Source organism: Passer domesticus, chromosome 3, assembly GCF_036417665.1.
Source record: "Passer domesticus isolate bPasDom1 chromosome 3, bPasDom1.hap1, whole genome shotgun sequence".
Taxonomy (NCBI): Eukaryota; Metazoa; Chordata; class Aves; order Passeriformes; family Passeridae; genus Passer; species Passer domesticus.
The window spans coordinates 25,614,977-25,632,232 of NC_087476.1; the positions used below are offsets into that span (position 1 = coordinate 25,614,977).

Below are 17,256 nucleotides of genomic sequence, written 5' to 3' on the forward strand. Positions count from 1 at the left end.
GATAGCTAAACATCTTGGAGACGGTAAACATTCAACATGCCTTAAAATTGATAGCTGAAGTAGAAGAGACCTAGTTGCATGTTCATCCAGGGGCAAGACAGCTGAAATTATCTGTCACTTTTGACAGCCACCACTAAACTAAGCAGTGTCCAGGCTGTGCTCACATGTACTGTCATCTTCAGGCAGTGAGGAAGAAGAGGAGGGACTGGGAAACACAAATGGGGAGGAGGCTGTGTGTGAAATGGACCAGATGAGTGTAGGCAAGCTAGGGGAAAGAAAAAATGGTGATCCATAAAAAGTCAAATTGTATGTGTTCTCCTAATATAGAATAAATGCTGTACTTCTAATGGTATATGGAGTTCAGGAATTATGTCAGGTCTCAGATGCATCACAGAGATCTTTATCCAGTGACCTGTTCCTGCAGACTGAGTGGGTCACTCTGTATTCCCATCAGAAACAAAGCTAGTTAGACATCCAGCTCTCTACACCCCAGCAGACACTGCTGGCTTTATAGCTACACAGAGCTGGAATGAGTAGTCTTGAAGTATTTGTGTGGAGTTATGGGGACAGAGAGGAAAGGGTAATGTGGCTCCTTACGTTTTCTCCTCTCTTTTTAGTTTATTTAAATTCCCAAGTCAATCTAAAACCCCAGAAACAGTGTTATAAATACCTGTAACAAATACAAGACATACTATCTTGTCAGGTTTGCTCTCCTGAAGTTTTAGCCTACTTATCTACAGTTATAACTGCAAGGAATAAGTCAAAAACTGAGATAAGAAACTTGTCAACCACATCAGATTTTATTATGAGCTGAAACTGTTTTAGATATCATACTTTTTTTGAAAAGCCACTTTCAGATAGTTGAAGAAATGTGAGTAACTCAGCTCTAGTCAGGCTTGAGTAGTAAGCACAGCTGGACTCCAGACACTGACTCACTCTCCAATTACCACTACCCAGATTTTTTTCCAACAAGCCCTTTTCTGCCGATAAATCTTCCAGCTTCCCATGATGTACTGTTAGGCTGAGATCATGTCAATGTAGACAGAAAAACTAAATCTATGTTTAGACATTCATGAGGAGGAAAATAATGCAAAACATTTGAAACTAACTAGCACAAATAAAAGCAAAAGAATAACTGGAAAACATACAGGCAACTTCGGAACGTCTTTGTACAGATTACAGTGGAAATATTCTGCCTCTGTGTTTAAGGGCCTGCCCACTATAGGCCTTTTGTTGCAAGCAGGAGAGGAAAGCAATTTATACTTAAAAGCAACAGGACAATAGAATTTTACTTTCTAGCATGTTACAGCCAGATTACATGGGGAAAAAAAGCCCCTTACATTTTGGTAAATATAAGAAAATAAACAGTGATCTCTACCAATCCCAGTCTTGCTTTCATATGTGAATAAATAATTATTGATCTGAAGGACTGTTTGCAATGTCTTGCTGCAAATTTCACATATATGTTCGAGGTTCTTGTGACCACAACATGTAAACTTTACTAAATTTTGGCACAACCAGATCTCCCATTTGCTTCACGTTTACTCTGGAAAATTTGGATTTAACTGAAAGACGCCAAGATCCACTCTAAATTATTTAGACCAGTTTTAATTGTATGGGTCCATACAGTGGATGAATTCCATGAACTGTTGTATACAGGAAGTTTAAATATACTTTCTTCTGGCTATAAAGCCTAATTAAAGTTGAATCATAGAGCATATTCTACTTTTTCTAATTGTGTTGTCAGTCTCTTTTTGTAGATCATGAGTAAGCACCTTACAGTCAACCTGCCATCAGTAGAGCACAATTTAAAATATGCAGTTATTACTAATGGAAGATGATCTGTGAATCACAAAAACAACATAGAAATTGTACTGTTGAATTTCCAGAGCCATCTTATTTTGAAGTAATTTTTACAGATATCCAAAGAACCTAACCAACTGCCTTCTCAGTCCTATGCAGCATGGAAAAGATAATATCCCAAAGTAAATCTGTGGCTGACAAACAGACCACTACAGACTCCCAGCAACCAAACCAAATTGATATATAAATTTCGCTGCTTGAGGAAAAATCTCAACCAGGCATTTTTTTCAGTTTGTTTGGAGATCAAAAAATGCCAGGAAGAATGAGTTCCTGATATTTTCTTTGGCTACTAGTAAAATCTCATCAATATTCAGGCTATTATCCTTTAACTTTGAAGAGTCTGTCCCAACAATCTTAAAAAAAGAAGTTAGTGAATCCAACTTTAGTTTACTGAGGGAGACATAAACCTTATGAGGGAATGCTGATATTTTTATACCAGACTCAGGAAAACACTCAATAAGAATCACCAAAGTAAAACATTATGAAGAAGGATAAATGCAATGAGAAATTAAGCTAGTCTTCTGCCTCCAACACAAATTATTTCTAAGAGGAAATGTATTTTTAATTATCTAAAATGTCATTACCCCCTCCCTCTTCTTTTTACATATGACATAACTGAATGTTCAGAAAAGCCCTTTGTCTGATGTGTTCCTTTGAATTTCAGTACTGTCAGGAGACAGCATCGGGAAGGTGTCGCTTCATCTATGCCTACATTTGGAATGTTGGGGGATGGGAGGTTTGCTTCCCTTCCCTGGACCCTAAACTCCTTGGATGGCAAGGCTGAGGTGGATCCATAATGAAGAACAAGGTCTAAATCTGTCTGCCACTGCTGAAGGCAAGTGCCTGGAGATGCACTTGTAAGTGAGACGCTGGTGAAAAGAAGTGTGGGAAGAAATAGGATTGGCTGTGGGGCCATGAGGGAAGGCAAGAAGTGAACTGTGGTGGTGTGGTCCAGGACACTGGATGTCCTGGGGTTACTGTTCTGACTGCTGTTCTACTGCTGCCTGAAAATGAGCTTGGCCTGCACACATGTGGAACTGGGCAATCTGGGCAGGCAGTAACCCAAGGGCTGCCCTTGCAGAAAACAGAGCAGGGAAAGGAAATATGGGGAAACACACACACACACATGGATGGGGCCAGAGTAGAAATGAGCATCATGAGTTCCTGGGGCCCAGAAACTGTCTGAGTGGACTGAATTGTGCCAAGTGAACTGGAATGGCAGATGAGGTGACTTAGGATCTAAGGATGGCAGTGTCACCAGCATACTTCTGAGGACACCTCGGTCTGTCTCTCTCTTTTTGACACTTCCTGCTCTGTATTACCCTCCTACAGCTTGTGCCTGTGTAGAGTTTGTAGGCTGCCTTGGGTATACAAAGCAAAAACCAGGAGGTCCACAGGCCTGTAGATAAATTAATGCTCTTGACTGTTCCCTGCGAATACAATCTGTTCACTTCTGCAAGGTGATGAGATTAGTTGGCAATGTATGAGAAAGTGCAACACCACATGTACTCAACACTTAGTATATAATTACATAGGTACCACAATTTTTACCCATATTTACCTGTTTAACTTCATTGAGAGGGCAAAACTGCAGGCACTTAAGTGTGTATTACCATCCAGGTACCCATGTATGGCTCCATAAAAATTAAATATGTATGAAGAGAAAGTAGCCCCTATTGTAGCATTTGTAACATTATCTGCTATATGCTATCTGTTGCTATATTCATAAATACCACTGAAAATACAAAGCATAATAGCTGGATTCATTTAGATACATTCACCCTTGCTGTTTAACTGTTACCAGATTTGTTTAAAAATGTTAGGTCTTCAACACATCTAATAGCAAATTTTTTTTTTTGTTTGTTTTTTTTTGTTTAAAGCAATATGGTGTTAATAGCGGTGCACCTGACAAACTTGGGTTTTTAATTGGAAATTTAAACATAATAAACCCTAGTACTTAGTGTGGCTATATTGTAGGCAATTTTAATGGTCATTCAAAAGCTATTAGGATGAGTTGCAGCTTCTGAAATTTGTTATGTAAATGTGCCATGTAGTTTTCAAAACAACAATGTATGTACCAGATTTCTGCATATTCATGTAGGTGAGCTGAAGAAAGATTGCCAAGATGCTGGTGCCAATAGTTATTTTAGCTCTGTAGTCTGAAAATAAATCAAGTTTTATCAGCAAGCCCTGAATTTTAAGGAGCATTACAGTAGGAATTGATTTCCACAGGTGGATTGGGTTGGGGCTTTATATTCTGAGGCTATATTCTGCTTCTGGTGAAATCAGTGCAGTTTCAGACAATACTTAACAGGGAGAGAAGTCTTATTTGGAACTTTTCCTACTCACTTTTACTTTCTTAGCTCAATATCCACAGAGTTTCAAACAAGGGAAATTACAGAGGATGAAAATAGTAACACAAAGGCAAAATACTGCGAACTAAGACACATTAATATATTTAGTTTACAGTAGGAAGGTGCCCAAGAAATTGTCTGGTATGTTTTTTAATCATCCCAATCTCATGTCTTGCTTAGGCAACTTCCAATTAATTGGCATTTTGCTTATATAGAGAATGTAAGTTATCTCTAACTCCTTATGCTGGTATCTATTCCCAATGGGGAAGATGACCTTGTGTTACATGCAAAGAAGACTTCATTCCCCTAATTTGCAAAAATACTTAAGTTTCCACTCCTGAACATCACTTATATTTGAAAGAAGACCACAAACCCCAAACCCAGAAAACAAGCAAGTAAAGAAGCCGAACAAACTTGAGGTAAACAAAGGGGACATAATCAGCTATGTAAGAACCCAAATTAACCCAAATTTAGGAAGTCTAGATGTCCTTTTGGAGGCCTGCAGGACACCTACCTCTTTCCAAGTATTCTCAGGAAAACTAGACCCTTTAAAAGAAGAGCTTAAAAGGTGGGTGCAGGTTTAGTGACTAGATTAGGCAGAATAAGTCCCACCCCAATATTTATTTTGGTGGGTTTCACTTGTAATAGTGGAAGTGCTGTAAGTAAGTCTAATATGAACATTTATTAGCAATTGGAACATGGCTGGCTACTTACAATTAGGTTGGAATTTTGCAGACTGTTTCACATGGTGTCTGAGTATTTGAACACTCAGTATGTCTCAGGACTGAACAGGACATTTTTTCATCATCAAGTCATAGGCTTAAAACAGGAAGTCTTCCTGGCCAAGTCTGTATTATACAATACCCCTCATCAAACACCAAAAAGGCTGAGCAAAATCCTTCAACTGCCGTGGGTTTCTTTTAATGGAGACAGAATAATATTTAAAATTTTTCACACAATAAGAGATTTTGCTTGTAAAAATAGAGTAAAAAATGTAATAAATCTTAAATGTTTTGTGTAACAAAAGCATTTTCTTATTGTAAATTATTTTAGTGGTAATAAAAATTCAAGAAAAGAAAACACCAGTATCCCTTCAAACAGACAGACTTTGAAAACTTCTTTGTGTGTTTCAGAAGCTCACAATTTAAATATGATAAAGATAGACATACTACGAAGAAGATCTTTGTGCAGCAGATAAAATTAAGTCTAGAAATGAATTATACTTTTTTTGTGTCCTGATTCTGGATAGTTCAAACCTTCCCCTGTCTGTTTGGAGGTGATGGAGTGAACTGGAGTGACTGAGCTCAAGCTGTATTTATGCTGACTGACCTGGGTGTTTGTGTTAATTGTCTCCTTGCTGCTGCTCCACACACAAAAAAGACCAAGTTCTGCTTTTCTTTTCCATGGTAGAAATTTGAATCTTTCTCTCTTTTCTTTACCCAGTCTCTAATTTCTTAAATACTTGAGTGCATTTATCTTTGATACTTCAACCCCTCTCTTTAATATTGATTCAATGCTCACAAGTTACCAGAGGAAGAGAAAATAAGCAAGTCAGCTCCCCCTTTCCCCCAAGCCCCAGTATGACAAGCAAAATTATTTCAAGTACATGGAGCATCTTGTAAGGAAACACAAGGATAACATCCTTTTGGAAAAAGCCTAGTGCAGGGACAGGGCAGATTTTGCCTATATGTACCTTGAAAAATTATGCAAAGGAATCAAAAATATGATATATAACTGAAGAAAGATACAATGAATGTATTTGTTACAGCAGCCTAAACTTCTTCAATGTGAAGAAGATGCAGGAAGTGAGAGGCAGAGGTGAATGACAGACCTACCTGTCAGGATAAATTTGAGAAGATTGTGAAGATATAGCTAGATTTTATCTGCCTCTGTACTACAGTCTTGGACAGGGGATTTGGGGAATAAATCTAGGATTTGTAAGCCCTGTGTAAGTGGAGCCAGAGAAATTTAGAGTGTCACAAGGGGATGTGACTATTGTTACTTTCCACTTAAATAAATTAACACTGAGAGCATATTCCAGCTAAAGCAGCCCTCTGAACCTCTCTTCCCTGCATGATTCATGCTTTACTCACTTCAGAGCCTGCAGGAATTTAAAGGCCAGCTCAGAACATTTACCCTGCTATTTATAGTAAGTACAGAGGTATCTGTGCATTTTAGTCAGAAGTAAAATCCCTGTATAACCTGGATGTCAAACATTTAAAGAAGTAATAAAAAACAAGGAGAACTGCAAAGCAGAAATAAAGAAATAGGAATTGGGCTAAGAATTACACCAATAGACTGCAAGAAAAGATTTCTGAAAAGGTCAGATCAGTGAAGGAATAGAGTTAGACAAGGGGAAAATATGTGAGTAAATATTTCTAAGAAACAAAAGTTAAAAAATCTTTTGAGAAGAGCACTTCAAGAGGTGAAAAGACCAAAAGTCCAAGATATTAATAAAATATATTTGAAGACAGAATTACATGAGAATTCAATCAGACTGATGATACATGCAGTAAGATTGTCAATTAACAATAAGAGCTGAAATGGAGCTGGAAGCAGGGAAGGGACCTTTTGTGCTAATCACTGCCATCCACAGAGATCCAAACATCCCAGACATGAGGGATGAATGGGGTTTGAAACACAGACTACATATCAGCATCACCATATTTACCCTTTTATTAGCAGATGTAGTTAAGCAAATAGAGAACAACTGGGCTCTGGCAGATTAGCATTAGGCACTCTGCTAGCTAATACAACAAAAGTGGCAGCAGCAACTGTGCAATGATACATATTTAATGCAAATAAGGATTCTCTCTGTGTATGTGTGTGTGTTGACACAGGCAGGCAGCTGGAACAAGCACAAAAACACAGTTAAAATGCAAAGAGGAAATTTATTGCATTACCTTGCTAACTGGAAGATCCCAAGGCAACACCCTGGCAGACACACAAGCAGGAAGGCACTCACTGCTAGGCTCAGTCCATCTGAGTGAAAGGCAGCCCTGCTGTTTGCACCAATTTATCAAGGGCCCTGCATTTGTAATTTACCAGCATGCTGTGATCTTCTCTGGGCTTTTTTATGATCTCTGAGGTTTGACCCTCTCTCTCCCAAAACCAGGGAGCTTAAGCATGTCTGTAAGAGTGCCTCCAAGACTCTCAAAACACATTATCTCCACACAGAAATGCTTCTCAAAACAGAGTATAAACAACAGTAGACGTAATATACAGGCCTCCCCTCAGTGCTACTCTCCAGGCCTTGACATTCCCAGCTGCAAGGTCACTTGAGTGAATCTCCAGTCCTCATCCTCCTCCTCCTCACTGCCATTCTTCTGTTTTTAACCCTGTCCTCCCAACAGAGCATTAATTAAGCAGCAGAACAGTTTGGGGTATGCTGACTTGGCCTGTGTTTGCATGGGATGAGGGGGACAGCTTGACAGCTGAGCATATGGCTGTTGTTGTAAAACACTTGTGAGGTGGGTTGTTACAACAGCAATAGTTCTCTTAAAAACTACTTCAAAAACCAGCCCCCAGTGGTAATGTTACTGTGGAAGTCGTGAAAATACATTTAGAAAAAAGTAGCCAAAATATAGTGTGAAATATTACCATCTGTAGGTTTCAATAGATGCATCAGTAAGAAAGTTTGAAATTGGGAGTGGGGGGAGGGGTTTACCCCAAGATAAAAAAATTTCACTTGTCTATTTTCTTTTCCCAAAAAAAAAAAAAGATTTTTGTGTGAAAGGGTGTGGTCTTGAGTTGTAAGTTTTATTTCAGTGTAGTAATATAATAACTAAGTCTAGTAATATAGATGTTAATTTTGATTTTTAATTTCTGTTGAAGTAATCTTTTTGCAATGCTGTTAGTGTCACCAGTTAACTGAAATTAAAAAAAAAAAAAACCTAAATAAACAAGGTAGATCTTCACCTGCTTGTAGACAATTTGGGGATTAATATTCAGCAAGAAAGGGAAAAAAACCCTTAAAAATAAACAGAGGAAAACAACATATGTAGACATAGCTGCTGACCTGTCAAAAATCAGCAGCACGTGGCTCAGTGGAATTAGCGATGGATAGCAAACTGCAAACCATGGTTGCAAAGGTGTTCTGCTGCTTATGTGCCAAACCCTAAAACATGAGTAGAAATTTAGTTCAATTAAAATGAAAAGCATCTCTGGTTTCTGCCGTGCTCCTCAGCATTGTCGCACTTCTCCCCCTCCGGGTCAGGCTGGGTACAGCACTCCGAGCAAACGCGGGAACTGGTGGAACTCGCTGACCTGCTCTGGACGGTGCGTTGCCAGTCTCTGTAAAACCTCTTGGGTATTAACACACGGGTCAAAGGCAAAAGCTCCATCTCCTTGCAAATATTAGGATTTTGGCAGATGTACTCCTTATTCCTAAGCAGTCTGCAGCCAGGTGGTGAAGGGAAGAAACTGTGTGGGATGGGCAGTGGCTATTTGAAAAAAACGTTGCTTCAGATTGTTTTTTTATATATATATATAAAGCTAAGAACTTGCTTCCGCTTAAGTATTAAATATTACAAAAATATAAATACATAAAAATATATGAACAGTATATTTTGCTCTAGAAAATTACAGAGGAGTCTTGGAGAGTGAAACTTGACTTTCTGTCCTGCTAAAACGTTCGGATATTGCCGTGGCAGTGGTTTGGCCCAGCCCAAGGAGGAGACGCCACAGAGAATTAGCAGGAGCACTGTGGGCAATGGATGCGGCCACCTGTATTTTGAGGGTGGATTACCCCTCCTCAGCCGAGCTCAGCAGCAGGTTTAGTCTGTGGGCTGGTGCAGAGTTTGTTCAAGCCGCGCTCGGCCGGGAGCGCCCCGCGGGCACGGCGCTGCCGCTGCCCTGAGCCACCGTCCTTTGCTGCTCTGCAGCGCTTGGCAGCCTGAACCACTGATTGTCCTCACTTCGTTGGCACAAGCTGTGTGCCAGTTCTGATTTCCCACCCTTTTACGCTCCGAACTGCCTGCGAGACCATTAAGCAACTTTTAGGGAAAAATCGGTAAGTAGCATTTTGTGGCAGGGACATAAAACGACATACCCTCAGCTGCGGCAAAATTGCCAACACAGCGCCAAAAATAGCAAGTCCTGCATTTGTCTTGGAAAAGTGACAAAGTTATGAAACTGTAGAACAGTGGAGGATACGCCAGTGCCGGAAGCGGCGGTGCCAGCTGTGGGCACCTGCCAGGACCTCCCACCGCCCCTGGTGCCGGGGCCGCCATGCCGGCTGTGGGCACCGCCAGCACCGCCCCGCCCCGCCGCAGCAGCCAATGGGCGCCCGGGGGGCGCGGCCCTGTGCGGAAGTGGGCGGGGCCGGCGGAGCGCGGGAAGCCGGGGCGCGGGGCGGGCGGGCTCCGGTCGCGGTCCCGCCGGGTCGCGGCGGGCGGAGCGGCGGGAGCGGGGCCCGGGCGGGCGGGAGCCGGGCCAGAGGCAGCCCCGGGGCCAGAGAGATGGAGTTCTCTAGTCGAGCGAGGCAGAGGCATGCGCGGCTGGCTGGAGACCGGAGGGAGCAGTACCCTCACAGCCTGCAGTTTTACCTGGAGCCCCCCACGGAAAGCATCTCCTTGGTGGAGTTTGAGAGCTTTGCCATCGACCGCCTGAGGCGTGAGTAGCGTCTCTCTCTCCCTCTCCCCTTCCTCGTCCCCCCTGCTCCCCTTTCCCTTCTCCTTCCTCCCTCGATGCTCTGGATCCTTCCTGTCATGGCTGTGTGTGCTCCTGGCAGGCCTGGGTGCTGTGTTCGCCTGACATAAACGGGAGCTGCTCCTGCTGCCAGCAGCTCCCGCTAATGGAAACGCCTTGCTTGGGGCATTCCGGAGAGCTGGGGCAGGTTTCACAATGAGCGTTTATTGTAGCTCCCGGGATTGTGTAGTTTTGGTTTGCACGCGTCGGGGGGGTGCTGTGAGCACGTTTCACATTCTAGAGGTGTTGTGACATATTTGATGTCTCAGTATTGCTTTTCAGGTCATTGTGGCTGGCAGCCAGGGGTTCCCCTCAAGTCCTGAAAACGGGATCCGAGTTCCATTGGAGTTGAAACCGATGTTCTGAGACTGGTCCATCAGAGTTAGCTGTCTCCCTTTCCTTGTTGACAGTATGGATCCCAGAACTGGGCCAGCTGTTCAGGACTCACAGGCCACGCTTTATCCTCCCTATTTCTCTCCCTTTTCCTCCTCTGCCACTAAAAGCAATTCCTGTGGCCTTACCCCAGTTTGTGCCTTTCCCAAGCCATCATATATTTGGTTTGATTTCAGCATGTTGTCTCTAACGTGGACATTTTCTTTTTTTGCCCAGTGCTTAAAGTAATTGAAAATCTCGGTGTGAGCTATGTAAGAAGTTCTGATGCATACAAAGTTAAGTTAGAGACTGAGCTCCGGAAACTGAAGTTTCCCTACAGAGTAAGTAAAGATCAAGACACAGAACTCTCTCACACTTTATTTTCTTTATACCATTCAAGAATTACAAATAAAGGTAGAGGTTATGAGATACTCTTTCTAAAACTGCAGTTCTGTCATTTTGTCAGAGGGTTTTTCTTCAGAGGGTTTTCTTTGACCTTTTTCTTCCCTTAGGGTAACCCCCTTCCTCAATAAGTTGGCATTTATTGTCGAAAGGATGACTATTAATAGCTGTTGAACAGCAATGGTAAATTGATTGTGAATCTTTAATCTGGGAGAGATTATTTCTCAGAAATAATAAGAGTATGTTCTACAGGCTTTGGCTGAGGATGATTATGAGGCAAGAAGAAAAGATCATATCTCTCATTTCATACTCCGCCTTGCCTACTGCCAGTCGTAAGTACTTTTTGGATTATGCTGTACTCTTGTTATTAATTTTAAATGTATACAGATACTGCAGTGCTTTATTATAGACATTACAGATGCTTTAGAGTTGCATGGCTACTGAAGAGAGAGGTAGGCTCACAGAGGGTTTTTTGCTAGGAATCTGATCTAAACTGTGATGAAAAAGGATATGTGCAATCAATTAAGAACTGGATTTTGTGCTAACTAAAAAATTTACAAACTTTTGGCTCTTGAACACATGCAATTGATTTGAGTTTCTTGATAGCTTTTTACTAAAGGAACACACATCAGTATTAACTGTTTGTCAGGCATTTGCAGTGATTGAGAGCATTAACTTTTAACTTCTGTACATTCTAACCAAAGACCTGACTATTTAAATAGGCATTATGTTATTTTATAGAGAGCACTGTTTCTGACTGACTAAAAATACCATCTGAGTTTGAGGTTTCATCTGCTGCCTCTGTTTTTTGTCTATATTCATTGCTGTGGTTGGTTGCACTGCAATTTTTTTATTATGTGAAATTTCAAGCAAAATGTTGATCCTGTAAAACATGTTCTTTTGTTTCCCCTGTAGTTTTTAGATGAAATTAGAGGTTGTCAGTTCTTCATGTTTGCAAGTAATCTTATTATACATTTGTGTGAACTCTTTAGTTCTCATCACTGTGGTCTTTTTAGAATTAAAACTGGCAGATATGAAGTGTGTTGAATTGTTGATTCAATTGCACTTAAAGCTGCAATACAGTTCATTTTAATTAAGTGACTGTGACAGAATGCATATTATGATGCTGTGATAGCTGACATGACTGCTATGGATACAGATTTGTAAGCAAAAGCAGACGGGAAAGCTGAGTAGGAGGGATTGTGGTCTAAGCTGGGATATGGAGCTGGAATGGATGGGGCCTTTCTTTGAAATGGCTTTGGCTTCCTGCTGCAGAGCATCTGGTGAGAGTAGGAAGTAGCAAAGATCTCAAAAGCCTGCCTCCAGGTGGATGAAACCTCACCATGACAGGCCCTGGGTGATTTTTAAACACCCTGATATTTTCCAGATCATTCATGTACCATCCTGTTGTCCTTTCAAAAGACATCTGGGCTGTGCTGAAGACAGTTTGTCAATGTGTGGTCAATGAGCCTGCTAGACCCGTGATGCATGTACCATGAGGAACAGGTTGTGGGTGGGGAGATCAATACCAGCCTTCACTGCAGTGACTCTGATAGTGTAGCTCAAAATGCTGAAAGAAGGGAGAAGATTGAATGACAGCATTGCAACTGATATCTCTTTGTGTTCTACATGCATAATTTGTGATTGTGAATCCTAAGTGTAATATTGACTTCTTTCTAGTGCCCCTGTTTGTTGTATGTTAATAAACTCTGTTAATCATACTAGTCCTGCTGATTTTGACAATATCTATCTTTCTTTACGTGTATTGTAAGATTACCAAAAGCCCCTAAAAGGTAGTATCCTCAAGTAGTCTAGGGTCTAAAAGGCCCCTGAAAACAGTGGTTTGTATTAGTGGCATTTTGAATAATCAGTTTGGCTTAATTACAAAGCCAAAACTTTACTTTGAACATTTTGTTATTATTAGACCATTGCTTTTTTTTTGGGAGGTGAGATGCTTTGAGGGTCTTGGTAGTTGATAAAAGTTCTGCTCTTGAGGAAGGTGAGAATTTGACTGAAGTTCTTGTTTAGTAAATAAATTGCAGATACCGTTCAAACCCTGTAGCCATGATATTTTATGAAAAGTCCTCTGCTAGTATTTTTCCTGTCCTGAGGAGCTGAGAGCCTCAGGAAAGAAATGTAAACAATAACTATTTGCTGCTGTGGAATGCAACAGGTGCATCTTCCATTGGTCCATGTGGATTGTTTTCAATTAGCGACCAATCACAGCCACTTGTGCCAAGGCTGTGAGCAGTCACAGGATTTTGTTATGCATTCTATTCTATTCTATTCTTGTCTTTTGTAGCCTTCTGATCCTTCTTCTCTTTCTGTTCTTTTAGTATAGTTTTAATGTAGTATTTTAATATAATATATAACCTAATAAATCAGCCTTCTGACAAAAATGGAGTCAAGCCTCGTGTCCCCACACTTGGAGCATCCACCGCAACAAAACCCAGTATTTCAGGGAAGTATCTTAAAAATTAGACTATAGGCAGGGCAGAAATGGGCAGCTTGATGAAGGTGAACTGCTGTGCAGAAATGAATACAAGCTATTTTGGGCCACAGAATCAGCAGGAAAGAGCCTGGCCTTGTAATCTGTGAGGAAAGACATCCTTAGAGGAGTGGTTTTGAATAGAGCTCTGGGACAGTGTTTAGGCACCTTCCAGATGCCATTTTGTGTTCCCATTTTTATGTACTAGCTGCATTTTGATAAAGCAGCTTTTGGTCAGCTTTTTGGCTTTCTGCTTTTACTTTGAAAAGATTAATTTAATGCTTACATGGAAAATAACATTCTAAGAACTATGAAGTGAGCCTGTACCCAGCGTTCTCTATTCTCGTTTGAAAAGCAGCTACTGTAGGGATATTTCTCTCGTCTACAGCTGGCAAGTTTCCAAAAGATAAAACTGGGAGGCAAATAGAATATACTGTACTTTATGTTTTTATCATACTAGGTCAGAAAAATAAGCTTGGCACAAATCATTAGGTTAACTGAAGAAAGTTGAAGAAGAAAGTAGGAGTGATTGAAAAAGTGCACTTGAATAGACATAACTGCAAACTAGGTTGAAGTCAGTTCCTGAGGCAGCTGTGTGAACATGTGTTTACATTTTCCTGTGATAGTGCTTTTTCAGTTTTCAGTTGGCCAACAGTGCCATCCAGGGGTAAAAGTTTATATCAATTCTTCTTTTCTAGTTTCTATCAGTCCTTACTTGCAAATTGGATTATTTTGATTTGGTTTTTATGTGATCTGAAGTGGCCAGCTCCACCATTCTGGTCAGTTATATTTGTAAGGTAGTCGTCATCTCTTGACTTTTCTTTTTCTGCTTTCTGAAATCCAAGACTTTAAAGCTTGTTTTCATATGACAGGGTATTTACAGTCTCAAGAGAACAGTCTCATCCGTACCCTTCTTTCACGCCTCTTCTGATGTCACTTAGATCTGTCAAGACCAGGAAATAGAATAATTTTGTTTCATCTGCTTGGCAGATGCAGATGTAAAGATAATTTTATTTGTATGTGGATGGGAGTGTGCATTTTTGCTTTTGTCTACTGCAGCTCTTGTCACTTCAGCAGATCAGCTCTGAAGAACCTTGAAAGTCACAGGAGCATATTTTTCACTTTACTTTCTTAACATAGAAGAAATAAATTTAACCTCTGTTCTGACAGCAGGAATTCCTTTTATCCAGGAAACTTTCAGACATTCTTTTGTGCCTTTTTAAAGTTTTTTTTTTTTGTTTGATTTGTGTCTATGTAACATAACGAGGCTATAAATTCTATTTCAAACTTAGCAAGGCCTGTTCACTACTCCCTGACATTTTTTTTCCTAGATGATAAATTAGACTTCTCTGCTAAAATAGCTGCCTCTTTATGTTGAGTAGCATTTCCTCTTATGTGTTATCTGTACCCATGTTCCCCTTGCTGTCTAGTCTTTAAAACTTAAACCCTGAGTAATCCATTGGTGTTAGTTGCCTAGAAAAGTAGTGATCTGACCCATGCTCGGATTTTTCATAAATCACTGTTAAGTTGTTGGAACTCTTGTATTAATTGTGGAATGGGAGCTACTAGTCTTAAATTCCAGATTTACAAGCATTTGCATGCCTTTCCTAAAGTACTTTATGTTCATGCTTCCTAACAATTATGCTGATTTTTTCCTACCCCTCCTTGGAGTGGAGAGTATTTCTATTCTAACCCCAGCCCCTCAAGTGCTGTTCCCTATATGAAAGAGACTGTTTTCTTCTATTATTTTTCAAGTTGGGAATCTATGAACTGGTTTAAACTGCTAAGTAATCTGCACACCAGAAAGTTAAATGGCAAAAATTGAGGAGATATCCTTAACATCTACACTGCAGTGACCTGCTACTCCCTTAACTAACCAAGCTGCTGCTGAAGCTGTCTAATGACAGTGACATTGCTTTTCAGTTAAGCATGGGGTTTTGATAATAAGTGTTATTTCTTAGTATGAGTTTGAGATGAGAGTGTACAATTTTCTTCAAGTGAATAATGAGTATAAAATATGCTTTGGCTTTAGAAGTGATGTATAATGCCCTAATGATGATGATCCTAGGAAAGTCAGTTTAAAAGTATTTGCTGGACATATCCAGAAGTGTGAGGTCAGCTATTTTGTCAGCTGTAGGAAGAATCCACATAGGTGTGTGTATAAAAGATAAAATAGTATTTTCTTGTTATGGTAACTTAAGTGGATAGGTGGGATTACAGCCTTTGATCTGTTTTCCTGAAGGAAAGGAACGACAGACTGGCTGGCCTCCAAAGAAATTATATATAATCATGTTTGTGGTTTGTTTGTTTTTTATGTGTGTGTGGTGGTGTTGTTTTGTTTGGTTCCCCCCCATAGGAAAACAAGTGTGCTGTAAATCAAGGAAAATGGAAAAAAATTGTCACATCTCAGGATTTAACTACAGTCCAAGATGGCCACAGAAGAACTGCAACAGATCAGTCATTACAGCATTAACTTCCATTTTAAGTTGCACTGATTATTATTACATCCCAAGCACTGAGACTGTCCACAGGATTATATTTTACAGAGCACTTTAACAGCCTTTCTGTTTGGCTGTTCTATGTAATAATTACTTTTCCTTAAGCCATATTTCAAGCAGAGGTTTTGTCCACAAAACCACAAACACTTTGTTGTGATTCACATATTTCCTATGGGAAAAGATGTTTAAATATTGTAAAGAGAGCATGTATATGACTGCAGTATTTCTGTGCTCTGTGAATTCCCAGGGCAGTGGCCCACAGGGTAGCTCTCAGAGGATAGTTTAAGAGAGTGCCCTGTGGTAGTGAGATACAACATCATCTGCATTCTGTGCTTGCACATGTGGGGTGGCTTTTTTTACTGGCACTCTGGTACCTACTTGCTATAGCTTTGAGTAATGTGCTGATGCCTGGGAATCTGAGCACTAAGATGTGAAGAGTTCCATGAGTACTTAAAGTACTTGGATGGGCTTCAGTGTTGTTTTATTTTATCTTCTGACTCCTGTCCTTGTGTTCCTGTTTGTTCTTCTACTTGTTCACCTAAACCCCTTTTTCTCTTTTGTCAAGAGTTCAATGTTCAATTTGTGTTCCTCACCCAGCTTCATTGCCATATATTTTCATTTTTCCTGTTTGCAGGCTGTTTGTTGCCTAGATTAGAATGCACTGTTGTTCACATTTATTGAGATGTATGCATATTTCTTCAGCTGGAGATACACCAAAAGTGAGAATTAAAAGAAGTAACCTTCAAAATATATTTGTCTCATCACTTTAATTGTGATGTTAAATGTACAATAAAGAAATATTGTGCCATGTTGTAGATAAAACCTGTACTTTAAATAGCAAGGGAGAATGTATCTACAATTATTTTTATCCAAAACAAGTAAAAAGTATTGTCTCTCCACAAGTCTTTTCTGATTGAGTATGTGTTACTGAAGGTTTCCTGCCTTCACTTCCAAGCTTCTCAGTGTGTGTGGGTCACATGCCAAAGTCAGCATTAGTGTTGTGTTCACTAGGTTTGTGGTCTAGTTTTCAAGCAAAAACATAATGTATATTCAGAATTATTATTATTATTATTATTTTTTAGTGAGGATCTCAGGCGTTGGTTTCTTCAACAAGAAATGGATCTCTTCCGATATCGCTTCAGTCAACTAACTGAAAGTTTAATGCAGAAATTCCTGGAACATGTTAACTTATCATTTGAAGCTGTAAGTATGTTACTTTCTGTATCTATGTTGCACATGTCTGTTGTTTTTAAATTCTCATTAAGGTAGTTTTAGCAATCTTGTTTAAAAAATAGAAAGTGCAGTTATGGTTTTTAAAAAAACCTAACCACACAAGACTTCTAAACTTGGGGAATAGTGTGTGTGAGGATTAAGTCATGTAACATTGTGTTACAACAAGAGAAGCTCAGTCTGCTTCAGTTTACAAACACAGCTGAAAAAATGTGTAATTACACAGGTAAGTTAACAAGGTTTACTAAAGCTGTTAAGTATTTTTGACTCAAAATTTTGGATGCATTAGATCATTGGGTTGGAAGGGACGTTAAATATCTAGTTGCATCTAGTTCCAACTAGGGACACTTTCCAGTGGACC

At 40.0% G+C, this 17,256-nt stretch overlaps 2 protein-coding genes across 4 annotated transcripts in view; one reads left to right on the forward strand and one right to left on the reverse strand.

Annotated features, from left to right (window-relative positions):
* The window catches only part of RAB23 (RAB23, member RAS oncogene family), a 41,497-nt gene extending 33,392 nt beyond the window's left edge, over positions 1–8,105 (reverse strand). Inside the window, exon 1 of the mRNA XM_064412256.1 lies at positions 7,121–8,105. The gene's annotated coding sequence lies outside the window, so the exon portion shown is untranslated. The remainder of the gene's footprint in view (positions 1–7,120) is intronic.
* Positions 8,106–9,590: 1,485 nt separating this feature from the next.
* Positions 9,591–17,256, forward strand: part of PRIM2 (DNA primase subunit 2) — an 88,527-nt gene continuing 80,861 nt past the window's right edge. The window contains exons 1-4 of one of the 3 annotated variants that reach the window (XM_064412247.1): positions 9,591–9,830; positions 10,515–10,618; positions 10,932–11,011; positions 16,748–16,868. In XM_064412247.1, the coding sequence (XP_064268317.1) occupies positions 9,677–9,830; positions 10,515–10,618; positions 10,932–11,011; positions 16,748–16,868 (459 nt within the window). In that variant the 5' untranslated portion in view covers positions 9,591–9,676. The remainder of the gene's footprint in view (positions 9,831–10,514; positions 10,619–10,931; positions 11,012–16,747; positions 16,869–17,256) is intronic. The other 2 variants (XM_064412246.1, XM_064412245.1) reach the window with 2 other exon arrangements.